This window comes from Thunnus thynnus, chromosome 20 (genome assembly GCF_963924715.1).
Source record: "Thunnus thynnus chromosome 20, fThuThy2.1, whole genome shotgun sequence".
Lineage (NCBI taxonomy): Eukaryota > Metazoa > Chordata > Actinopteri > Scombriformes > Scombridae > Thunnus > Thunnus thynnus.
The window spans coordinates 19154569-19179597 of record NC_089536.1 but is presented as its reverse complement, the minus strand read 5'-3'; the positions used below and the strand labels follow the sequence as shown (position 1 = coordinate 19179597).

At 41.4% G+C, this 25029-nt stretch overlaps 4 protein-coding genes across 7 annotated transcripts in view; 3 read left to right on the top strand and 1 right to left on the bottom strand.

The window, feature by feature from the left end:
* Nucleotides 1-13126, bottom strand: part of grid2ipb (glutamate receptor, ionotropic, delta 2 (Grid2) interacting protein, b) — a 50790-nt gene extending 37664 nt beyond the window's left edge. Inside the window, exons 1-5 of one of the 3 annotated variants that reach the window (XM_067575706.1) lie at nucleotides 13037-13126; nucleotides 11871-12327; nucleotides 6478-6731; nucleotides 5959-6288; nucleotides 4160-4314 (exon numbers count right to left, since the gene is read on the bottom strand). In XM_067575706.1, the coding sequence (XP_067431807.1) occupies nucleotides 4160-4314; nucleotides 5959-6288; nucleotides 6478-6723 (731 nt within the window). In that variant the 5' untranslated portion in view covers nucleotides 6724-6731; nucleotides 11871-12327; nucleotides 13037-13126. Of the gene's footprint in view, nucleotides 1-4159; nucleotides 4315-5958; nucleotides 6289-6477; nucleotides 6732-11870; nucleotides 12480-13036 lie in introns of those variants that run through there. The other 2 variants (XM_067575707.1, XM_067575708.1) reach the window with 2 other exon arrangements.
* On the top strand, nucleotides 10853-15911 carry zdhhc4 (zinc finger DHHC-type palmitoyltransferase 4). 2 transcript variants are annotated; one of them, XM_067575717.1, is made up of 7 exons: nucleotides 10853-10977; nucleotides 13059-13195; nucleotides 13316-13389; nucleotides 13853-14031; nucleotides 14622-14747; nucleotides 15060-15304; nucleotides 15489-15911. In XM_067575717.1, the coding sequence occupies exons 2-7, from the start codon at nucleotides 13073-13075 to the stop codon at nucleotides 15786-15788; spliced, it is 1047 nt and encodes a 348-aa protein (XP_067431818.1). In that variant the 5' UTR covers nucleotides 10853-10977; nucleotides 13059-13072; the 3' UTR covers nucleotides 15789-15911. The 2 variants fall into 2 exon arrangements, with proteins under 2 accessions (XP_067431818.1, XP_067431817.1); XM_067575716.1 differs by lacking the exon at nucleotides 10853-10977 and adding an exon at nucleotides 12673-12808.
* An 892-nt stretch (nucleotides 15912-16803) lies between these two features.
* On the top strand, nucleotides 16804-20282 carry pgp (phosphoglycolate phosphatase). The gene is made up of 2 exons (XM_067575719.1): nucleotides 16804-17685; nucleotides 18592-20282. The coding sequence occupies exons 1-2, from the start codon at nucleotides 17091-17093 to the stop codon at nucleotides 18915-18917; spliced, it is 921 nt and encodes a 306-aa protein (XP_067431820.1). The 5' UTR covers nucleotides 16804-17090; the 3' UTR covers nucleotides 18918-20282.
* An 846-nt stretch (nucleotides 20283-21128) lies between these two features.
* Nucleotides 21129-24959, top strand: bricd5 (BRICHOS domain containing 5; the record flags this gene model as incomplete). Its single annotated transcript, XM_067577139.1, has 5 exons — nucleotides 21129-21293; nucleotides 21390-21539; nucleotides 21683-21790; nucleotides 23169-23322; nucleotides 24597-24959. Coding segments are annotated over 5 exons (672 nt in total), but the record flags the coding sequence as incomplete, so codon positions are not given.
* Nucleotides 24960-25029: the final 70 nt, after the last annotated feature.

Sequence of the window (25029 nt, the reverse complement as noted above, 5' to 3'; positions counted from 1 at the left end):
ACAGCCATCTGTTGAAACAGCCACCTCATCACAAAAAGTTTTCTGCGTCAACTTGTCGAAACTAAACGAGTGCTCCGATTTGACCTCATTTATGAAGAACAGAGATCTATAATTATCTGACAGAGGATTGTGGAGGAGGAAGCAAGCAGGGAGGAAGGGACAGATTTCTCAAAAGGGAAGAATGACATGCAGAAAACTATGGAGAGGAGACCTCATTTCATTTCAAGTGTCCAGATGTGGCTCAAATACAGGCGAGCAAGGCTGAACAAACAATTTGCCCCACTTCTTTTGAACACTGCCAAAAAAAAGTGAAGCACAGTGGTGGGTCACACATTTAAGGATAACGCCAGTGGAATTAAAAAATAATTATACGATTACAAATCTGTTTAAAGCGTCACAAGACGGCTGGTCTGTGTCCAGGAACTTGTCAAAAGTAGCTGATTGAATACTGTGTTGGTGAAAAAGGTCATATCTGATCCACTGTGTAGACATGTACATGCTGGATTAATGAAGTTAAGAATACAACTGATCAAAGTATGACTATGCTAATACTATAATACTATATAGTAATACTATAATAGAAATATAGAAATACTATAATATACTGTATTATACAGTATATGGCCTATACCTATTTTATATATAACGTGTGTGTTGACATGATTAATGTTGTGTATTAGTGGTGTAAGCAACAATGGTTAAGGTTGAGTTTGTTGGTAACAATACTGGGCAATATACTGATATTATATCGATATCATGATATGAGACTAGATATTGTCTTAGATTTTGGATATTGTAATATGGCATAAGTGTTGTCTTTTCCTGGTTTTAAAGGCTGCGTTACAGTAAAATGATGTGATTTTCTGAACCTACCAGACTGTTCTAGCTGTTCTATTATTTGCCTTTACCCATGTAGTCATGATATCCACATTACTGATGATTATTTATCAAATATCTCATTGTGTAAATATTTTGTGAAAGCACCAATAGCCAACCCTACAATACTGTTGTAATATCAATATCGAGGTATTTGATCAAAAATATTGTAATATTTGATTTTGTCCGTATCACCCAGCCCTAATATGAAGCTTACAATGAATCCAATGAGATCAGTTTTCACTTTGGGTCTGAAAAACATTCACTGAGACTCAATGATTAGTTGACCAATAAGAGGACTTACAATTGTTCTTTAATCTTGAAAAAGCCCAGATTCACCTGCTTATCTAATTCAAAAACCAACAGCACAACATTTCTTATTTCTATTTGACATAAAAATAAAAAAATGAAATATTTGTTGAGATGGTCCGTTATGTTCTTCCTGCAATCTGACAGAGGAGTTCAGTGCTTAATTCTACTAATAAAGATAAACGGATTGCGTCAAAAATTGATGTTCCTCTCTTACTTATGAAAGTACAGGCCTTGGTTCTGTTTTTGTTCACCATCCAGTTTAATAAAAACAGTTTGCAAGGTATTTGGGAGCCACTTCTGTTTCTCATCTTGTGTAGTGAAGCATGTCTTGTGCAGTGGATGCAAACAAGCTCCAGCCACTGATTCCTGCAGTCACGATTAAACACCATCATTAACACCCCTATTGAACAGGAACGCTTTATGCACAGAGGTGCTGAAAAATGCAGTTTTGTGGCTAATTTAGACCCACCATGATCTACTTCTGATCACTGTAGTGATGAATGGTAAATGGCAAAATGTTTTTTAAAAGCTAGAGGTGTAAACTATTAATTTCTTTCTGATTTCTGCATAGCTGAAATAGACCTGCTTTTAAACACACCTCCATGACTGTTACCCATCCAGCTGCTGGTAGACATCATGCATTACAGAAAAGCCAAATGCGTTACTTTCAGAGCAGACAACACTCAGTTTAACACAAGCAGATATATTTAAAAGGAATATTTACATAATCTGGAAGTCAACATTCAGCTCAAAAGCATGCTCAAACACAGACGCACCCTCAAACACGTGGCAAAAGATTACCTCCTAAAAGCAGAGCATCACTCACTCTAATGACTTCAGTCACTTAGAGAAAAGCACAATAGCAGGGCTTTTATATTGTTAACTGTGTTCAAAGAGGCAATGTCCATCCAAGTGTGGTCACATCAAACTACATGAATGGTACATGCTGTTGATGATTCAGTAGATCTGATTAATTATAGATTTAAAGAACACTTACAGAACAGGAGTTTGGAGCTAAAAACATCAAATATTAAACATTTACAGCTTTTGATCAAGATTTGTTGAGGTGCGTTCACACCTAACAACTTACATTATGTATATAGAATACACTTTGAGCTGCAGAATAAAGCAAGAAGTGAATTTACATATATAATTACTGTTGTCACTTTGCCAAAAAAGTGCAGGTGCCAGATCTAAACAAGCTGATGAAAACGCAGAAATACCTTTAAAAATAAAAAATATATGGCAACCAGATTTCATAAAACCTTAAGGAAACATATTCCAAACAAATCTCAACTGAAAAGAATGGAAAGACATACTCACCCCAGACAATTCATTGTTTTAGCTGTCACCCATAGTTCAAAAATAAACTAAACCTATAAGCACAAGTTGCACCATCTAGTAGTGCGCAGAATAGCAGGCACACCTACTGCTATAGCGCTGCTTCTCTGTGGGGGATACAAAATATGGTGGGACTTCAGCACATACAGGAGGCTGCCTTTACCAAGTGTCAGGGGAAAATGGTCACCGCACAGAGAGAGCAGGGAACAGCCCAAGCTCTGAGCAGAATAATGAGAAAAAAATCCATCAGAGCAAAACACAAAAACCCCCTCAGAGAGAGAGAGAGAGAGAGAGAGAGGTAAGAGAGTTGCGAGATGGGTGGGGGATGGAAGACAACAGAGAGATGGCATTTATGTTATTATTGGTGCATGTGCAAATAGGAGGGTCCTTTATTATACAAGTACCAATGAGGAGTTCTCATTTGACAGTTTTTGAATTATTCATGACCAATTTGAAGCATAAAAATACTGCCAGAAAAAAAAAAAACTACACTAACACTACTTGCTCTCATACTGCTGGAAACCCTTCTTACAGTGTATTAATACCATTAAAAAAAAAGTTAAAAGTGGTGTAGTAGTGGTGGGTAACAAGCCAGCATAGTAAGAGAATAAAAGGTTTTATTGGCTCTACTTGCGGAGGAAGTGCAATCTGTGGACAAACTGTCTGGGGATTTATAGAAAGGCAGAAATATTGGTCATTTTGGCACATGGACAACCAGGAAACTCTGGCTGCCCAAATAGTTTTTCACGTTCAGTTATCTGGCATTATTCCATTTCATGAAAACACACCACCACAAACCTTCAATAAACCTGTTGGGTGTAGCTCAAGTTTTTTCTTTTTCTTTCAGAAGGGACTGCAGAAGTAGAGCAGCATGACCACTGCTACTGAAAGTTATTTTCATGAAGGGAGTACTCAAATAAATCTGTCTTCATCTAAATCAAGCTTACTGTGGCTCATCATCACAGACACCTCCATGCTGTGAATACGGTCGATGTTGCCAATCCTTATTTGCTGCTGAAAACTCTAAACTCGGGCCCCTCCATGTCAGTCCAGTCTTGTCTGAGATCCTGCGGTTTCACTGACACCAGCGATGACACTTTAAGCGACTTGGAGGGTCACTGTGGATTTACCCCTGGGTGGCAGATGGAGCCCACCTAAACCTAAAGCGTAGCTCTAAAATGACTGGCCTCTGTAATCCATCCTGTGACAGAACAGGAAAAGCCTGTATACATAGTCATTATGAATTAATCCCTGGAGATTACTGTAGTTTTCACTGGGACTTGATAATGACAAGTGGATATGTGTGGATACAATACAAAGACATATAACTAGTAATAATAATCTTACTCTAAAAGCTTGGCAGAAGCACAAACTAATACTGACTTTTATTACCTTTCACAATCACAGTCTGCACCAAACAAGTAGGAGGATAATGCAATTTTGAGGATTTTTTGTGAGATTTTGTTTTTATGAGGCAGTTTGACAGCACAGAACGACAGAAAATATGGTAAGAGACAGACGTGGACCATACTTTAAATCATAGAAAGGCCAGGCCACCTTCTACCTGCACTTTATTCTATACTATGTCAAGCAATCCAGTGTAACAAGAGCAAAAACCTCTCGCTCTCACCTGATGCTGGAGATGAGCTGTCGATGCTCATCAGTGGCGAGTATTTCCGGCAGGACGTAGGCCAACCAATCGACTCTCTTTTCGGCCGCGTATTGCTTCAGAACAGTGAAGAGTCTCTCTTTCACTTCTGGCTCATCGCCTAAAATCTGATCAACCTGATGGAGAGTGAACGATGATGTTAGAGGTTGGGCTACTTTGAGGGTTGTTGTAACCTAGTTTTACACAGTGTCAGATGAATTGTCTCTGCATTCTGGTTCTATTCTGGACTTGTCTTGGCCTGTTACAGTAAAAACTATTTAATGGATTACATATGTGTATTGTATGTAATGGTCCTCACACGTTTATGGATTCATTAGTTTAAATCCCACACACAAATGTGAAAGATGTTGAAGAATTAAGCTGATTTACTGTATGCTATTTTGGTGTTATACCAGAGCTTTCCATAAACGCCAGCTGCCGACCAAATGGCCGACTACTCATTTAAGTCCAGCCAGCTACTTTATTATAATAATTTCTGATTCTAATAAAATGGTTTTAATTAACAAGTTGCGATTCACTATGTGTGTACATTTACGTCCATTAGCCTCCGCTGCAAAACAATGCCAGCATGATGATAGAGAAATGTTCCTATCTGTCTGTATCAGTCCTGCCCCCACGTACTCTATATGAATGTGTGTGAGCACTCAGGTAAGAGGTTGTGTACTGCCAAGTAGTGAGCGGAGAGTTGTCTTCAGTGTTTGACAAATATTAGCAAAATAATTGATGACAAAACACATTAAGAACTGCATTGATAGCACAGACAGGATATATCCTCATTAGACAGGCTACTTCAGGAAAAAACACCAGAAAACACCGGTGGCAGCAATTTGATGATTGCGCAGTAAGTATTAAAAAGTTCACTGAAAGCGCTGCATTTTCCATATACACCACACAGACGTTTATGGGCTTAATGAATGAACTAATTAATGAAGTATCTTTATTTACGTAATGCTTTTTACAGCAGAGCCATCTCTAAGACGCATTGCAAACACACTAAAACAGGCAATGTTGTCGAAGTAACAGGCCTGTGTCATATGAGGAAAATGTAGGCTACGCCTCAGCCTCACACTGATAGTAGAGATGAAAACGAAGACGAAGATGACTAGAAATTCAGTTGATTCAGTAGATTTATATGATTTGAGTCTAGTGATTCATGTTTTGTTACTTTAGAGTTACTGTATTATTGGCACAGGTTTTATAAATAATTTAATTTACAACCAAAACATAGGCTAGAAATAGAAGAGTGCATTTATGTTTCTAGTAAAACAATACATTAACCATCATTGTGGCATGTCTTGATAAACCTCACAGTGAAAGTGTTAATAAATAAATAAAAAAACATAAATATGGTCTAATGATTCTTAATTACAAAAGTTCTGATCAGTCAGGAATAGGGGAGGTTTAAAATATTAATAGCTATTTATAGACTGTATGAGCTAAAATGAACAAGAAGTATGATTCTCCTTTACAATAGTTCACTACATGTTTACAATTGGGTAGGCAAACTAAATATGCAATAATTAAGATCAGTGTATATGATGGAATAGTGGCATTATAATGTGCCAGAGGCCACCAAATTTGGGCTTTCACAGACAAAATATTTCTCCAGGGGGCATGGACTGAGAAAAATTGCCTCTTAGCTGGCGACTTTTCCCCACTGTCCATATCCTTGTAGAAAGCCCTGGTTAAACTCCCCATCTGTGCTCAACTTGACCAGTTGTTGAAATTAACTTGGACTCAGCCATTCATGCTGCCCGTACCTTCCTGTTGAACTCAAGAGCCTTGTGTTTGCGGTCCAGTCTCGCCCCCTCTCCTCCCATCTGACTGTCCTCTATGCTGACGCTGTGTTTCTGCCGTGGGCCGAGACACAACACCCCTAGACGGAGCGTCCTCCCCTGAGAGGCCTTGATCAATGCTGCGGCTGTCTCATGCTGCCTGACGGGGATGCCGTTGACCTCCATGACGTAATCCCCAGCCCTCAGACCCGCGCGACCAGCTGGGGAGCAAGGCGAGCAGTCCTCCACCAGCAGGGGGCAGTCTCCCACAATGGTGAATCCAAAACGACCGTCCGGACCTGGTATGATGTCCATCTGTAATGCAGGAAAAGAAAATGAAGAATAAAGAAAATATCAAAGAATTTGCCCCAGACCCACTTTCAAAAACACCACAACAGATTTCCAATCTGGACATACAGTTACTGATAACTTCACTATGACATGTAGCTGTACAGGCATTAATCTACATATGTATTGCTGTGATGAATTCAACAGGTGTAACACCTGCTGTATGCGGGACACCACTCCAATGCTGGGAGGGATGTTCTTCTGAGTTTGGGCGATGGCGATGACGGCTTGTGGACCCAGCGTTGACACATTGTGGCCCTCAATCTCCAGGACCTGGTCCCCGGCCTGCAACCCTGCCAGGTGGGCGCTGCTCCCTTCCTCCACAGACAGGATATAACTGGGTCCATTCCCACCCAGCTGGAAGCCAAACTCCTCAGGCCAGCCCTGGTTGGACGTAGGCATGCTGAGGACTTGAATGAGGGGAGGGTAGTGAATGAGGTGGGAGAAAAAAAAAAGGATGTAAGACTGTAGGATGGGAGAAAAGTGACCATAGAAGTCTAATGATCCAAGAGGTGTGGGGGTCCCGCACTACAATCTCTAATGCACTTTGGAGCTTCACTGAAGAGACAGTATGCTAACAAGATTAGGTCAAAACCTGGTATATGGCTGGACCGTGTATGAAACGCTAGAGGGCTTTTAATTTGAAACGATGGATACAGGAAGTGGCAACCAAGCCCCCAGGAAGTGCGCCGGGCTTTGACTGAGGTCAATTTGACCTAGGGCCTTTCTCAATACCAAGTATGCCAAATTCGGACTTGCGTACTTGCTAGTTTGGACTTGGCAAGTTTGACTCAGGAGTACAAACTTCCGAGGACGCAGTACGATCATTCTACAATTGGAACAACAGCAACTCAGCTTCAACACACCTACCTGACTGTACTGTGACAAAATAATCTCAAAGCTCAACTAATACTTTTTTTTTCACAAAAAAATAATCTCATTGACAGAGAGATGCAGTAAATTATGTTATTCAGTCTGTAATGTAGCTATAATAAAAATCCAAACTGTTGTATAGCTTAATAAAGTTAGTTAATATAGACTGATCTGTTGATTTTTAAATGTTTATATTTATTGAAATGTGGTGATATCTGTACAGCCTACAGCCTATAGAGCCCCAGAGGCAGCGCTGTTGTTCTGTCCAGTAAAGCTTCACTTTACAGACAAACTAATGTGGCAGCTATAATTGTTATATTTCATCTGTGAGACAAGCATTTATCTTCAAAAAGGAATTATATCATATATCAAAATGCTACAAAGACATTAGAGCAGTGGTAAATCACCAAAGAGCTGCACAGATCAGTTTGTCAGATCATTTCCTCCGCGGGATGACGACAGACGTTAACCAGCTGATCATCTCAGAAGTCAGGCTGCTATTAGCTGACAGGACTAGCTTGCCTCACCCGGCTAGCAGCTCGTCACATCTCCGAAAACATCAGAGAAAATTTCCAAATAGGCCTTATTTGGATAAACTGACCAAACAATGGGAATCTAAATGGTTACTTTCTCGCCTGAAACTGAATAAAGTGACATATTAACAGTCCTACAGCGAAAATTACGACAGCTTAATCACCGCCATTGCTGCCGGTTGGTGCGAAATGCATTCTGGGATACTTAGCTTCGGCGACCTTCAACCGGCTTTGGCCGACCAATGGTGTAACTTCATCACTCAGTCAGTCAGTCAGTCAGTCAGTCAGGGACAGACATTTGCGTTTATGGGGCTGGCGCCGCTGTTGCGGTCCAGCCAAAACATGAAGAAAACGACACAAACACATTCAAACACATAAACTTACCCACAGCAGTCAATGCACTCCAGTCTACTGACATTGCAAAAGAACCCTTAGATCAAATAATCCTTTGCATGTTATACACACAACTTGAGATACATCTGTGCCCTGTCTCTTCTCCTTCCTGCTCTCTCCTGTGTCTCAAGTTGTACTATCGCGTGCGGCTCTGTAACCCTCTACCCTGAACCATGACACACTCAGCGGTCCCTGACCTGATTCACAAACTCCAAAGCAGCCAATCAAATTAAGGCATCGCAGAGATTGTGACCTTAATTAGCTTGAGAGACAAAAGTTCCTGCAGCAATTTTTTTCATTCAGTGCACACGCACGTCTTTCCTGTTGAATAGTAATTATGCAATAAAGAATGGGAGTACACCATTGGCTGCACTGATGAGTTCTACGCAGGTAAGATACCGGACAGCATTAACTAAAAAAAACATCTCAAAAATGATAAATACAGAATTACAGAAATTGAGATGTTGGTTTTTGCTAAATATAATCTACTATAAACCCCACAGCTCAGCTGGAGGCTAATGATGTGATCCACAGCCTCCAAAACCACAGCACAGCAGGACTCACACAGTGGACGAAGCTGATAAAAGACTTACAGAAATCTTTAGATGGATACCGAGAGCCCCGTTTGCTCTGCCGAAAAGAGTATCTGCCTTTTTTGTTTTGCAAAAACTTCTTCATCTTGAATGTCAGACTTTTATCCAATCTGTCTTCTCAAATATAATATGAAAAAAAAAACCCAACTCCCCCCTGACCACCCCACAACCCAAAGTCAAACAGAAAGGGTGACGAACTCAAAACATTGACCCATTCCTCCACTCTGAAACCACAGCAGTCTCCTCGTGAGCAAGGGGTGAGTGTGCATGAAAAGCGAGTGCAGTCTCTCTGTGGGTGTGTCAAGGAGTTGGTCCTGCGTCTCATTCCTGATTCATCCTTGGGCCAGCCTGCTTGCACAGTGTTAATCAGAAAACTGGGACGCATGCACCCGCGCACCTCGGTTCCTTAATAATTCTCTCTCCAAAAAGGGTATTGTGAGGCCTCATTTTTCTATAAATACACCGATGTGTCTTTTTCCTCCTCCTCCTCTCTTGGCTAGGTGGCTCTCTGAGGGACCGCTCCTGGCCCAGAATCACTCTGCGTCGATGCAAGAAAGCCTGATGAGTACTAATTGGAGCGTCTGCTTGCCTGGAATTCTGTGCGTCCATGTGTGTGTCTCCATGTGTGCGAGTAGATTTAAATGTTCAGTCCATTGAGAAGGAGCAGGGGCAATTTAAGACTTTAGCCTGCAGGATTAGTAGGATTATGGGCTGAATCTTCAGCTCTCCTCCACCCCCGGTTATTAATACTGTAGGAACACATGGTCCCCTCCCTTGATGGATGTTTACACTCACTATAGTAAGAGAATATTGTGAAAGCCTTGTATTTAAGTCAGAAAGTGTGACAGATCACTGCAGTGTCAAGATACAGTCTCAATCGGAGGCTGAGCTGAGTCAAAGCAGGAGTGAAAACAGACATTTCACTGATAGTACAGAACAGGTGCAACAGTTAGATCATCTTAAAGCCACTCTGAGTCTGTTTACACTTGGTTTTAAAATGTGTTTCGGTTATCCGAACACAAATGGACAGCCGAGAGACATCATCGTTTACACCTGTGTCTATCATGCATCTCCAAAGTGCCCAGCTGACCATTTGTGTTCAGATTTTGTTACTGCCTACGTCACTTCCGCTAGAGGGTCCAAGGGCCCCGTGCATAGCTATTAAGTCAGTCTGTCGCCTGAAAAGTGCCAGATTTGTTTTGCACGGACTAGCTAAGAAAACTAAAATGTTTCAAGAAGAGCAACTATCACATCCTGCATTGATGACATATTTTCCAGTTACGTCATTTTCAGGGACGCATGAGCATTTACACCACAAGAGATATATGGTCAAATGCGTCCCAAACCACTGTGGTTAGAGTGATTGGATCACAATGTGTCTTGGTGGTTGTTTACACTTGTATTTAATATTGTCCACTTGTAATTCGATCACCCAAGACGCATTTTTAAAACCAAATGTTTTAGACCAAAAGAAACATAAGAAAATAAATGGGCAGATTAATTGATAATGAAAATGTTGGTTGCAGTCCTTATTATAGACAAGTGATAGATAGGAGTGAAAAGGTCAGAGCTGTAGTACCCGCACGATATTCTTGCGACGGTGAAATGACCACATGCTAGAAAAAAAAATTAGTTAATGTGAGACTTACATTAGAAAGGTCTTTCTTGTGTTGATTAGTCAATGAATCAACAACAATTCAAGACATTTGACAGTCACAGCTCTGATGTGACGATTTGCTGCTTTTCTTATGTCATTGTAAATGTTATATCTTTGAGGTTTAAACTGCTGGTGGCGGTTGTTGTGGAACAATGTTGCAATGACCTACTCAAGCAGAAGTGCTTTTACATGGGGGATATTTTTCTTAATTATCTGTGAAAAATACTTGCTTAAAGTCCCAACATTGTACATCTGGTACACCTCTTCTGAGGACTGAATGGGTGTCTACATATTGATTTTGATTGACATCCCCCTGAGAGTTTGGTGACCTCATGTAATTCCCAGCAAAGCTCCACCCAACTTCAACCTCAACAAGGGTCTAATTAGTCTGAAGTGGAAACACCTGTGTGGGTTTGCTGACCATTTAAAATGCACCTGCAGTATTAATCAAAGCTACAGACTTACTTTTGAGAAGATGGTCGTTTAGAAATATATTTAAGTAAGTGGCAATAACTGATACTTTAAAGAGTAAAAGTTATTGAGTTTGTTTTTTTGAAAAGGAGATCATAGTTAAAAGTGATTTTTATGACTGAAAATACTACAGAAGGTAGAGTTCCCTATAGATTTATTTAATTTAAAAAAAAAATTCAATTACAGCAACGAGTAAATTTAAAAAAGCTAATTCCACCCTTGAATATGAGAGATTATGTCGAGAGGGAAGATATCACAGAGAGAGTATTATATAATATTATATTATGTTACTGTATTAAACAGTATTAACTTATTGTTAGGGTACCTCAGGTACAGACAGCTTCAGGGCTGCTACTAATAATTATTTTCATTATCAATTAATGTAACGATTTTTCTCAGTTTATTAATCCCTCTCTATTAACAAGTTGCATTCAGTATTAAAATGAGAATTCATCTCAGCTGAAGAGAAAGTACCTGTAAGGAAGCCTTCAGGTGGACCTACTGGAGTGTGAACCGTCATTAGTGGCAAAGCACACAATAAGGAACAGCCCGTCTGGTACCAACTGAATAATTCAACACGAATGGCTGTATCTCCAAACAGACACTGTTCACTTCAATCAAACTCTCCACTTACATGCCAAGACGGTTACTCGTGTGTGACAAGAAGACAGACAGAAAATGACATTTCACAGGCAACTGAGTCTGATAAAACTGTCTCAGCCTTTTCGCTTAATTAGTCCAATTGTAATGATCACTTGAAATAATTATTACTGTACATTTGAGTATGTCTACATTATACATTAGATTATATTTTCTCTTTATGATAGCAAAACTGGCACTTCATCACTGTTATGAGAACACAGAGTGAAAAAGTTTCAGAAACAGTTCTCAGCTTCAAAATGTATCAACAAATACACAATATTTTGTGAGCAATAACCTCTGTAACACCACAAACATTTAAAATCATCTAAAATGATACAAACACCAGTATAACCCACAAAGGCTTAAGCACAACCACACACACCGTACCTTTTTAAACAGCATCCACAGACGTGCATGCAGAGCTCCTGAGTAATGCTCTCCTCTCCAGCACTGTGAGCTGTAATATGAGTGTCGGGCCAAGTCAGCAACCAGATCCAAGAGGTGTCTTGTGATGCCTTTTTGCATTGTGTGGAGCAGTGGATGTCAGTGACAGAGAGAAAAAACAACTAAGTAACTCTGAGATAGTCATTTATGTAGACAGTGAAGCCAAAAAAAAGGTCAAGACAGTGCAGTCATCTTTAGTGGTCTAATTTCTGTTCTAATTTGGAAGCAGGAATGTGCTCCTTGCATGACATTAACTGACCTGCTGAATCCAGGAGAAAGCCTAAATGCACCATATCTGCTCTTCATTCAGGAACAAAGACAAACTCTTCAACTTTTTTGAACATACAGGAGTCTGGAAAACTGAAGCCTGTCATGCTAAAGACAGTAAAATGGGATGCCCCTGTGGATAAATAAGAAAGTCTGTATTAAGATAAGTACGTTCAATATATTCCAAAAAGGGTGAAAACATTAGTCTGACTATTCACAAAGAAAACCATACTATACATAAGAGCTGCACAAGTGTGGACTAGTTATTTTACAGTTATATATAAGCTTTTAAAAACAGGAGTTTACTGACATAATGCAAACTAATACCATTTTCTCCACTTTTGTATCACATTTATATCAGCATACTGTTTGAAACAGACGTTTTTCCTCTCATAGCTAAGCAGCAGTATCAGCCTCAGCAGGGAGGTCTAACCCAACCTATCATCTGTTAGCTTTGTAGTTAGCAACGTCGATGCTAAGGAACTAGCATTGTTTACAAGACATGGGCATGGACCGAAAGTGGGGCTGACGGCACACGCTACGAAACCCCAAACAGCTATGCTGACGTGAGATAAAACACTAAAAAGGCAGCTATGTGTGAGCTCGACTAGGAGGTAAGAGGAGAGATGAAAGATTTAAAAAGCTTTGAATGGGAGGGTCGGTATGGTTCGCTAACGTTGGGTGCTGACCTAGCGTGCTAACGTAAACTTGTTTATCAGACTCGTTTTCAGTTACATCTGCGTTTTTTGGGTGTAGACATCTTCACCAGGTTGGGACAAAATGATTGGAAAACTTAGCAGTAACAAAACCATATGTTCTTCTTGAGTTTGCTCCACAAACACCTGTTGTTTCGTTTCTATGAAGCTCCCAGGTGAGACATGGATTTCCTCACTCTGTTCGCTATATACGTCGCGGTGGTGCTAACATGTATCGTCCTCGTCTGCAAATACTCAGGCCAGCAGCAAACCCCCTTTACTATCCTCTTCAACTTTCTAGTAAAGGTAAGAAAAGTTAACTGTACTTCTTCAACCTGACGCTGTGTGGCGTTGTTACACTAATTTCTCACAATACAATGAAAACACGTCCTCTGCTTTTACAGTTGTTGTCAATTTCCTTCACAGGTAATTTCACCATTCACGCCCAAATGGCTTCAAAAGCTTTCACAGTGGACCTTGCACAGGCTGTTTCATCAAAGGTTTGTAGTTAAAGGTCTCCTCCACACATGTATTAAGGCAAACAAAAATACTCTGCTTGGAACAATAATGTGTGTTTGATGTGGTTTTTCAGGGGAAAAAGTATAATTATCTTGCTAAAATCCTTAAAATGACATTTACTCCTTCTCCCCCCATTAAAAAGTCATACTTCACTATAAAGTCCATTCTCAATGTTTGTGCACTGGAGGCTTTAAGTTTCCACATCACTCTTGTATACCTTGAATATCGTACTAGGATTGGCTTCCAAACTATTTGTGATGTTACAAATCATGCTTGTAGGCCCACCCCTTAAAATCAGATTTTCAATGAGCACAGAGAAACTCTCTAATTTAAACAGGTGAGTGTGAAACATCTAGTGTCAAACTCTGCACTCTATCATTTTAGCCTCAGACAACTTATCTTATGTATTTACCTTCAGTGTTTGTCATTTGCCTTTCATTATAGGAACAACATGTTCATCTATCTGCATATCCTGCTGGAGGGTGCTGTGTATGCAGAGTTCACCTATGAGGTGTTTGGCTTCTGCAGGGAGATGGACACCACTCTGACCAGCCTGTCTGTGCCTTACTTCCTGCTGGCCATAAAGTCTGTTTTCTTCTACCTCTGCATCAAGAGAGATCCAGGTGAAGTTTATATTAGCTGCAGCATATATGCTAGAACATATTTACATGAGAAAGGAAGGTGAAACGCATCCTGACACAGCTCCATGTGAGATATGTAAGACTTGAACACCTTGATTACCTTGATCTTGGGAATGCCAGATGCAGCTACTGTGCTCATTTACCCTCCAAACTCTACCTAAATTCTCTGTCTTTTCATATTAAAGGCGTAGTTTTTATTTGGTCAGTGTGCTTGAGTTCTTCTGCTGTTCACATGCCTACTACTGTTACATTTGCTGCAAATGCCTAATTTCCATGAAAGGTTACATGATAGATTCATCCAATTTAGTCTTAAAGAGTGGTTTTACTACTGGTTAGAAGGCCCGTGTAATGTAGGTTGTGGGTTTGCAGAAAAGCAGTTGCATGTAGCATCAATTCCTCATAAAACGTATTACTTACTGTAGATCATTTCAGATGGTGTTATACAAGAATAGGCAGAGAAAATATATTTTATTAGAATATCTGAAATCATGCAGCACTAGTATGTGCTTTGTGTTATTACACAGTGCTGTATTTTTTTCTCAACCCGCTCCTCTCGACTCACCATCTGACAGGCACAGTGACAAAGAAGAAAGTCGCTGGCCAGATACACATCTATCCGTATGACAGGAGACTGTTTCACCCAGGAGTCTCCTGTCCAACCTGCCAGCTCGTCAAACCGGCCCGCTCCAAACACTGCAGTGAGTCCTGCTGTTGTAGCAGCTATTCTCTTCCCTCTTGGGTTCATGCTGTACCCGTAGTTTCTCTACCTTTACAAAAATACTTGAAATGTATCAATGCTGATTAAACTTATTCCTTCTGTGCCCTTTCTGGCATTCTCCACATGGAGTGCATTTTTGTAGCAAAATATCTTCAAACCAGCATGTTAGAAATAAAAGTAACAAACAGTAACATAATTGTACACTTTTTGTGCTCAAAGAAAGAAAAGTGCCAAAAGAAAAAACACATTTTCCTTGTAGTAGTTCTCACTCTATCAACACTTTGTATTTCAGGGGTCTGCAACAGATGTGTTCAGCGTTTTGACCACCACTGTGTCTGGGTGAACAACTGTATTGGTGCTCAGAACACATGCTACTTCCTGCTTTACCTCTTCAGCGTGTGCGCCATGGCAGGCGACATTGCCCTACTGACAGCAGACATGCTGTTTCATGCTGTATTGCGGTCAGGGCTTATGAGGGCCAGTTATATAGATGAATATGGCCAGCAGCAAGCAACGGGGCCTCTGTTTGTTGTACAGGTGAGACTCAGGACCACTGACATACTGTATATCATTTTATACATATGCTGCTCTAATAGGACATTTACTAGCTGAAGTGACTTAAATCAAGTAAAAGGCTCTAATTATTCTGAAAATCTAATGTTTGCCATGTTTTTCCAATTAGATATCTCATGTTGAAATGTTTTTCCCTCTGTCCTTCCAGCATCTATTCCTCACCTTCCCCCGAATCGTTTTTATGCTGGGCTTTCTGGTCTTTGTCTTCTTCCTGCTGGCGGGTTATGCCCTGTTCCATTCCTACCTGGCTGTTGTCAACCAGACCTCCAACGAGTGGTACAAAAGTCGAGGTTACGTTTGTCAGCACTGCCACCCAGCTTCAACAGCAGACCATCTCTGTAGCCCAACACCAGATCACTCTAAAAGACACTACTACAGCCGAGGGCTACTTCGAAACCTAGGCGAGATTTTCTTCCCTCCGCAACCTGTTCGGAAAAAAGACAACTGAAAGATACTGCCTTCTGTGTTGTTATGCTGCATTCACTGTACGTTCCCCTCGGATTTACTGTCCACGAGATCTACTGCTACTACTACAGGGAAAATAAAGTTTATGTCAGTGATTTCTTTATGAGCTCTGGTGTCTGTCCTACATTTGTTGACATGAATTTGAAAGGTCTGGTAACAAAAAATATTGCCTGTTAATTACATATTCTAGCTGCAAGCTTAGGACACCTTATTCAATCCCTTTTTACTTTTTTGTGTATGTGAACTTCCTAAGCTGGAGCAAACACATTGACATGTAATTTCTTCAATACTACACCATGGCATGAGCTTTTGAATATGTTGTACTTTAAGCACTATTGTCTTTTCCTGATAGGTAACACTCTATTTTTTAGGTAGGCAAGGATTTAAATAATGTCATTATTTTTATTATTATTACAAAATCCACAGTCCTTCTGTGTAAAAATGTATTTAAAAGTTTATCTGAAGCTAATATGAAGCTTCAGAGTCCAAATGAGTCAAATCAAGTAGATATCTTTCAATGTTAGTCTTTTTTAGCCCCAAAGGCCCTCTTCTTGTGTCCCGCTAAACAGGGAAACACTGTCTGAGGAAACACAAAGGGGGAATTTGATGCTAAAATGTGGCAGATATCCACTTGATACAACTAACTTAAGCTTCAGATAAACCTTTAAATGCATTTTTGCACAAAATGAATAAAAATGTGGACACGCTGTGGATTTTGACCCCCATCACTTACATTGAAAGTGCATTTGAGAGGATCTTTTAATAGCCAGTATGAACAGGAGGATTGATTACAGCGAGGGAAATCTATTTCAGTGTTCATATGGGCACCTTTCAGACAGACTTGAAAAATTATGAACCTATCCTTTAAAACTCCTGGGAGCTTAGAATACCTCGATACTATAGTCAGTGATTTTGTTTTTTAAATTTTTTATGTGTTCTTTTTTTTTAGTACAAATTGTGCGCAAGCGTGAAAGTGGGCCGGACTTATTTTTATGAGGCTCCTGTCCCTTTAAGCCGGTGCGGAAGTAACTGCAGTATTGATTGCAACACTTAGCTGGAAGGTCAGGCTTTCTTCCTCTGAGATTCGTTTCAACACTGCACTTAATAAACTAAACCGGTCGGTATTTGCCTCCCAGCTACAGGTAAGCGTCTCTACCTGGGGCACTGCTCCGCTCTATGAGCGTCGTAAGGCGGGTGACTGTGCTCTGCGGAGAAAGCAACGTGCGGTGACGGCGGTTGCGTGGTAAGAGGTGTTAAGATTTGAATTGTAGTTCAGCTCTTCCCGATGTCTGGGTCTAAATGTACACAGCTGAGCGGACCGCTGGTGAAACAGGTGCTGGACTCCGTGGACAGCGTCCTGTTTGACTGCGATGGGGTGATCTGGCGTGGGGACCAGGCCATCCCCGGCGCCCCGCAAGTCATAAACCTGCTTAAAGAGCATGGGAAGAAAGTATTTTTCGTCACCAACAACAGCACCAAGACGAGGAAGATGTACGCCGATAAAATGTCCGCGTTGGGGTTCAACGTGACGGAAGAAGAGGTGTTCGGGACGGCGTACTGCTCCGCCATGTACCTGAAGACGGTCTGCAAGCTGCAGGGAAAAGTGTATCTGATAGGGGGCAACGCGTTGAAACAGGAGCTGGAGGCGGTGGGCATCCAGCAGATCGGGGTGGGACCTGATCACATCACCGGGAAGCAGATCGAGTGGGCCAACGTGCCTCTGGACCCCGAGGTGAAGGCGGTGCTGGTCGGCTTTGATGAACATTTCAGTTACATGAAGCTGAACAGAGCCCTGCAGTACCTGACCCAGTCGGACTGTCTGTTTGTGGGCACCAACACAGACACCAGGCTGCCTCTGGAAGGAGGCAAGGCCGTCCCAGGTAACTTAGGGAGAAACGGACACTACTGCACACTTAAATGCTTATTAACGGTTGTGTCTAGATGGTGATGATCCTCCAGACCCGCGTCAGATCTCGCGAGAGTGAACATTTTAACACAAATCATGATCTTTCTCTAACACTAACCAAATGTTTTTTTTTTGTGCCTAAACCTTACCAGGCCTTAATTACAGCGTTGTCACATAAGAAAACATAATTATTTTGTATAACGCGCACAATGAAGAAACAACGCCTACAAATCTCGCGAGAGCTTCGTAATCTAGGGTAACCATGTAGCTATGACCCTGATTAACAACAAACTGCTGACCAGAGCTTCTACACAACTCAACTCTTAATTTTGTTTGTTGAAATTCAAAGCGTCATTTTTGACTTTACGGTAATGTTGCTGCTTCAGTACAAATATATAATCTTTAAAATATACTTAAATGAAATTAAATAATGCTTAGAATACCAAAAAAACTTTATTTCCTTGTATTTCTATATGTAAATCCTACTATGCATGCAAAGTGTTTCCAAAAAGCCTACAAGCTCCTACCATCTGCAACATCCAGTAAATGGCAAATATTAATATGCTCTTCATTGTAATTATCAGTGTAGAAACAAAATACAACCTTACCTTAATCACAGATTATCAAGAATCCTCAAGGCCTACAGAAACTTGGTTTGACTTGAATGATATAGATGCTTTGATCTTAAGAAAAAGCAAGTTCTAGGACACCTGACCAAAATTTACAAACCTCTAAGGATTTTCAAGCTACTCAGGAACTCTGATTTGATCTCAGTTTCGTTTTACAAAGCTAAACAAAAGTCACAGGACATTAAATAAAATTGTTGTGATTTGTCTATATATGATCACCTCATCTTATGACCCTCACTTCTCCCCCCCAGGTACGGGCTGCCTGCTGCAGGCGGTGGAGACAGCGGCTCAGCGGAAGGCTCAAGCAGTGGGCAAACCCAACCACTTCATGTTCGACTGCGTGGCCTCAAAGTATGGCGTCGACCGCAACCGCTGCCTGATGGTGGGCGACCGCCTCGACACCGACATCCTGCTGGGCTCCAACTGCGGCCTGAAGACCCTCCTCACCCTCACAGGAGTCAGCACTGTGGAGGACGCTGACGCCCATCAGAAGAGCGGCTGTGCGGAGAGGCAGGGGATGGTACCAGATTACTACGTAGAGAGCATCGCGGACCTCCTTCCAGCTCTGCAGGGATGAGACTGCCAGTCTGTCAGTGTAGCTACGTGATAGCTTAGCTGCTATAAACCTGAGGCTTGCCTGTCACATGCTGGGGTCCATTGTCTTCTAAAAGGGATTATTTTTCATAAAGATTAATATAATTAAAGCCATAACAAAGTCACACAAGCTGCTGTGTGACAGAGGATACAAAGACACTATCAGGTTTTAACATCACTTTTATCTTCTACTGAATTATTATTGTTTTTATTATTATTATTATTATTATTATTAAAACCTACTAATGTCAACAAAATGAGTACTGTGCATGTTAAAAGTGTTACTGGACTTACTTTTTTGGGGAAATGAGAGTTGAGTGTACCCTGTCTGTGATGCAACCTCCCCTTAAGCAATTATGAGCACATACAAAGTGTCAATAGTTTGGGTAACATGTCTGTGTGTTAAGGTTAACAGTGCTGTTTCAAAGGATGGATTCACAATGTTTCATGTCTTTCTTAAAACAACGGTCAGATGCCTGAACAAACATTGACACGTTTTTCTTGCTGTAATCATTCCTCCTGTTCATACTGTCCATTAATAGATCCCTTCATAATGCACTCTCAGTGTAAGTGATGGGGAACAAACTCAGATGGCTGAAGTTTATTATCTTAAAGATCCCCTCCAGATATGTATTAAGACATATAAAATACTCTGCTTGGAACAAAACAGTATCTTCTGATATTTTATATGGGTGAATATATTTCATTTAAAAAATGTAATTGCTGGACACAAGATGTCTACTACTTCACTGTAACGTCCATTCTCAGTGTTTGTGCACTGGAAGTTTCAAGTTTCCTCATCTCACTGTGTAGGTTGAATATTGGACCTGGATTGGCTCCGAACTAGTAGTGATGTCACAAATCATGCTCATAGGCCCGCCCCCTAAAGATATTTTCAATAGGCACAGAAAAACTTTCCCCCCCGACAGCAGACGGATATGAAAACAGCCTTCTAATGTCAAACTCTGCACATACATCATTCTGCACAGTGAAGATCAAACATCCAACTGAAGTAACAAGAAGAAAAAACACGTTTGAGTGAAGGGTTATCTTCTAATGGTGAGTATGAACAGGAGGAATATTTATAGCAAGCAAAACCTGTTCATTTGGGCACCTTACTGTTCTTTTAAAACAGACTTGAAAAATGATAAACCTATCCTCTTAGCTTTATGTGTTTTTCATGGGATAGTGCAATGATACCCAGAATGACATTGTTTTAAAGGTAATCCAGTCTTCCTTTTACCACCCACTATTCCTGCCTTGTCCTAAGGAACAGTAGCCCTCCAAGAATCACTGAAAGCAATGATCAAATAATAATAATAATAATAAATGATCTTCACCAAATCAACCTCCTCTCTGTGGTTTTAAGTTAAAAGTGAACGCAGCAACCTTCCCTCTAAGTCTTGTGTTTAAAGTCACCTTGGGCTGTCATCAGCTGGATGCAGCAGCAGTCAGAGCTGCTTATCACCTCTCACCTGATGAGAGAGGCTTTCCATGCTGCACCTGCCTCACCCCCTTTGTCCATTGTTTGGGCTAGGGTAGGCAGCCAATTGCTTGTGTGTGTGTGTATATGTGTTTGTGTGTGAGAGAGAGAGTCGTGGGGCAAAGGAAAGATGGATAATGTAAGAGGGGTGGCTGTCATATTGAGCAAAGGAGACATTACAAAAAAAAAAGGAAATTGCAGGAAGACAAAACTTGGAAAATTGAGTTTGGCAAGATTGATGTGAGATTTGTGTGACTGCTTTTGGGAGGGGAACAGAGACACCAAAGGAGGAGGAGGAGGAAGAGGAAGGGGGAGGTCTGTGGGGACAAAGAGAAGCTGGTCAGGTGTATTGGGTCTCAGTCAGCGCTGGTCATGACCACAGCTCCATGCCGGTAGCTACGAGAAGGGAGCAGACCGAGTGAGGACCTGTCAAGGGACACCAGGATGGTGAGGTGTTGGAAACATTCGGAAAACCATTTGGAGGAAGCACAGTGCACGGTAAGCAGGTGGATTTTAATAGATGACAGATGGAAGGTTTGAGCAGGAAAAGGTGTCAAGACAGGAAGATGTTTGGTAAATCCAGCCGCCTCAGCTACATCACCAGCTAGAGTCAGCTGTACTCTATAATAGCTTGAAGTACAAATGTCAGCAGGTAGTCAAAATTGATCCATTCCCACCCTGCTATAGTTAAATGTATACATCCCATACTGACAAGTCAAGTACTGTGTGGTAATATATCTTCAGGATGGGGGCCTTGCAGTGTCCCCCCACTTCCCACACAAGGCCTTCTGGGTCAGCCTCTCAGCCTCTCTGCTCCTGGTCATCATTGCCCTCGGTCTGACAGGGCACCTCGGGGTGTCCCAACCCCACACTCAGGTATGACGTTCGCCTCGCTCACCAGAACCCCTCATCCCTCCATCGTTGGAGCTCCAATCGATTGCCAGAGCTTCACGCTAATCACCGTTTCTGTAGTCTTTACAGATTGTCCGAATCACAGCTCCAGATCAGACCGGAGTTCTCATCAACCAGTCAGCAGTCGTGGACCAGCAGAACGACCTGGTGACCTTTTCTGTGACCTCATCGGCAAACCAAACATCCACTGTGCTCTTTGATATCAAACATGTATGTATGTGGATTTTATGTGTTTTATCTACTACATAGTGTGTCTGACTGTGTTAACAAACAGCATGATGGATGGAATGCTTCAAAGAAGGGGTGCGGGTTATGATGGGAAACGTCTGACGGTTTGCTGTTGTGTTTTTCAGGGTTTGATATGCTACAAACCTGTCGACCAGGACAGCTGCTTCCTGCAAAACATGGAGACGTCCGACTACGAGAACGTGCACTCCCTCCTGAGCGAGTCAACACACAAGGTAACGGCCGGTGACATTTCCACACGTGAGAACTGAGCAGAGGTGATATATAATAAGGGTTCCCTCGCTGCCTTCAGGATATGTGAGACTACAAAGCACAACAACAGAGAAAGAGTAAGTTGGGGCTGCCCTTTAAGCTCCTGCCAGCCATTTCTTAAATTGCAGCCTGACTAATGAGTGAACTGGCATTTCTGATTGGTGATTTCTGACTGTGACTCATAGCTTTAATCCCTAAAGCACTGAGCCCCTGAGCCAGGACCTGCTGGGTTTCATAGGGTTTTTGCATGACTTCCTCACCACTCTGTTCAACAAGACGGGCGAAGCGCACAGGGCCTTAAAGAGCCTCATAGTCTGCCCCTCTTGCCTCCACGGCTGAATTCCTAGGCACATCTGATCCCTTCAGCCCCCTCTGCGTACCCAGGATCCTCTTACAGGAGTTTACGGCAGCGAGCCTGAGCCCTGGACCGTGCACAATGGCCACTCTGTGTGAGAGCTTTTTAGCTTTTAAGACTCCTCTGTTGGATTAAAATACAGTCCGATCCATTGGTTAGTCAGGGAAGGAACTGTGTGTATCTGCTTGAACATAAGTGGATCTCTGATATTGACAACCTTACAGACACTTGAGGTTCTGGATTGAGCTGTGTGGCCCACAGGATATGATTTGTGTGGGACAATCTGATTTTTAATTGTGCTTTGACAATATGAGCAGGTGAATGGTCAAGGCTGTGGTTAAATAGAGACCAGAGATGTGATGTGGGAGCTTGGAGGTGAGCTCACAGGGAGTTCTGTTTCTTATCTTTTTTTGCACAATACCACATTTCCACGCATCAAAAGCAGCAGTTGAGTTTTTGTGATCCTGTCTCGTGGTGTCACATATCTCATACAGCTCCTCAGTATTCAACTTGCAGTCATTTAATCTACGATAGGCGGGATAGGCCCTTATGGATGGAGAGTAGATGTGGTTTGTCCCTCTGTGCTGCAGCACAATGGTCTTTTACAGCAAAGGAAAACTGCTTGTTACATGACCCACTCATAACAGCACGTTAAGTGGTCCACTATCAGAGCCAATCAGAGCTGTAAGTGGCGCAATTACACACAGTCTTTGTGATGAATGAGAGCGCAAATGTGCAACCTCATTGGCCTCATCAATAAAGATATCAGGCTAATAGCAGCTTAGGTTTCACCTCAGCTGCAATCTTGGTCTTCCTTTTCTTCTTCCTATCTCACCTGCTTTGACTATTATCCTTTCATATAACCTTGTCACTTGTCACTAGTTGAATATGATTTCTCACACTTATTAAATGACACTGCAGCTCAGCAGCTTCTGTTCTTTTCCGCGAAGGACAAAACTTCTCATCTGTTGTGATACTGTCCTCAGCAGAGTCAGTTCCAGCTGTATGGGAATGAGACACAGAGGCAGACGGAGTTCCTAGGGGTGCTGGCAGCCAGTCAGGTAGACGTATCCACCCTGGAGGAGCCTCTGCAGGCTCTGTGTCAGGACAGGACCGTCCACTGGACCAGGAGGGCCGAGGGTGAGAACAACCATACTTGTATTAGAGATGTTTGACCAAAACTAACAATGTATCATTTGAGCAATTATTACCTTATTCCTCTGTTCTGTAGAGCATCATTTTGTCCAAAAACTATTAAAAACATCAATGAGCCACACTGTTGCAGTGGGTGACATGGCCCTTTACTGCTGCGAACACACACTGTAGTTTTGAGTCAATCCCACATAAACTGTCACTAGAGAATCAAATGTGTGTTAATCCAAAGCTGAAAAAAGTACCCAAGGAACACACCATTAACTCCTGTTTAAGTAATGTTTTCTAAAAACAACAGTGTCCAGCTTATGTGGAGCATTATTAAGCCTTTTTTTTAGAATAAGACATGTATTTTTGACTAGTTTTGAAAGTGCCACAGAAAGGTGAGGGAAGTCAGGAAATATTGAGAGATGGACTAACACAGTTTTCTGGTCTTTCCTTTACTTTAATAAGGATAAGGCTCAATCCTGGTCTCATAACAAGTTAAGGAACTATGAAAAACAGATTTTATCTTAACTATTGATTTCTGGAATGGTTTTATAGGAGTAGTAGAATAAAGACAATATGACACTTAAGAAGACTCATACTACAGATGATTTGAAATCATAATTCACACCTTGGACCTTGGTGACACTTCAGATAAAATTACCTTAAAAATTGAAGAGTCACACGTGGTCACATTTAACACAAGAGGAGTTTGGGAATAATTTGAAAGCACCCACAGACACTGTACTACTTTAAAATTAGTCATCTGGCAGCTCCATAACGAAGAAATGTGTCAGGCTGAAACCTAACACTAATCTAAGATGTACAGTGACCTTTCCTCAGGTGCAGTAAATGGCAGACTGAAAAAAACCTTATGCATTTGTACTCACTGCCGGCAACACGTTTTCCCCCATACAGATGCAATAGCACACACTGATTAGGCTGGTTTTAGACCATCATTTATGTGTTTAAAATGTAAATACTGCAGAAAAAGCACTTGTATTAATACCAGGAAAAACAAAAATGTTTTTATCTAATAATTTATTATTTCGTGTATAAAAGTTGTCAAGAGGGATACACTTCCCTCCAGTTATCCAGTGTGAAATCTGGGTAATTGTAAAACTACAGCATAATATTCTGAATTTAGGGTGTCAGGTTTGTTTTGTTCCTTCATAGTCGAGTTTGACAGTTTGTTGATATCATGTTAACTAAATCTGTATCTTATCGAGGACTTTGTCATGTTTTTTATGAGCCACCACGGTTTCTCTGTTTCTCAGGCCCGGGGAAACAGAGGCTGGTCTACTTCTGTATCGACATCTGCTTTCCCAGCAACATCTGCGTATCTGTTTGTTTCTACTACCTGCCAGAGTGACTGTATATTCTCTTCCTCTCCTCCCAGCAAAAGATCAGGGAAACAAAGTTGTCTTTTTAGCTCCCTTTACAAGAAAAAAAAAAAAAGAACAAAAGCCAGCTTTGACGGTTTCCTTTGTGCCATACTGCCGCCAGTAAACCAGTGAAGCAGCCAACTCCTTCAGTACATTTCCATCCTTCCGAGAGAGAGGAGATGGAGACAGGCTGTCACGGTTATTGCCAAAGCCCCATCGTCACTCTCTTCATGTCTTATACCCTCTGTGGCGGCACACTTCAGAGATTACAGAAAAAAGATCCCCTTTTTTGTATGTGCCTCTAATTGTATTTCCTGTAACCCAC

Excerpts from the sequence above, each read along its gene's own strand:
- zdhhc4 (XM_067575717.1), top strand. The coding sequence starts at position 13,073 with ATGGATTTCCTCACTCTGTTCGCTATATACGTCGCGGTGGTGCTAACA. Across the intron at positions 14,032-14,621 it reads CTGCATCAAGAGAGATCCAG|GCACAGTGACAAAGAAGAAA; the intron begins GTGAAGTTTATA and ends ACCATCTGACAG. Across the intron at positions 15,305-15,488 it reads GGCCTCTGTTTGTTGTACAG|CATCTATTCCTCACCTTCCC; the intron begins GTGAGACTCAGG and ends CTGTCCTTCCAG.
- pgp (XM_067575719.1), top strand. The coding sequence starts at position 17,091 with ATGTCTGGGTCTAAATGTACACAGCTGAGCGGACCGCTGGTGAAACAG. Across the intron at positions 17,686-18,591 it reads AGGAGGCAAGGCCGTCCCAG|GTACGGGCTGCCTGCTGCAG; the intron begins GTAACTTAGGGA and ends TCTCCCCCCCAG.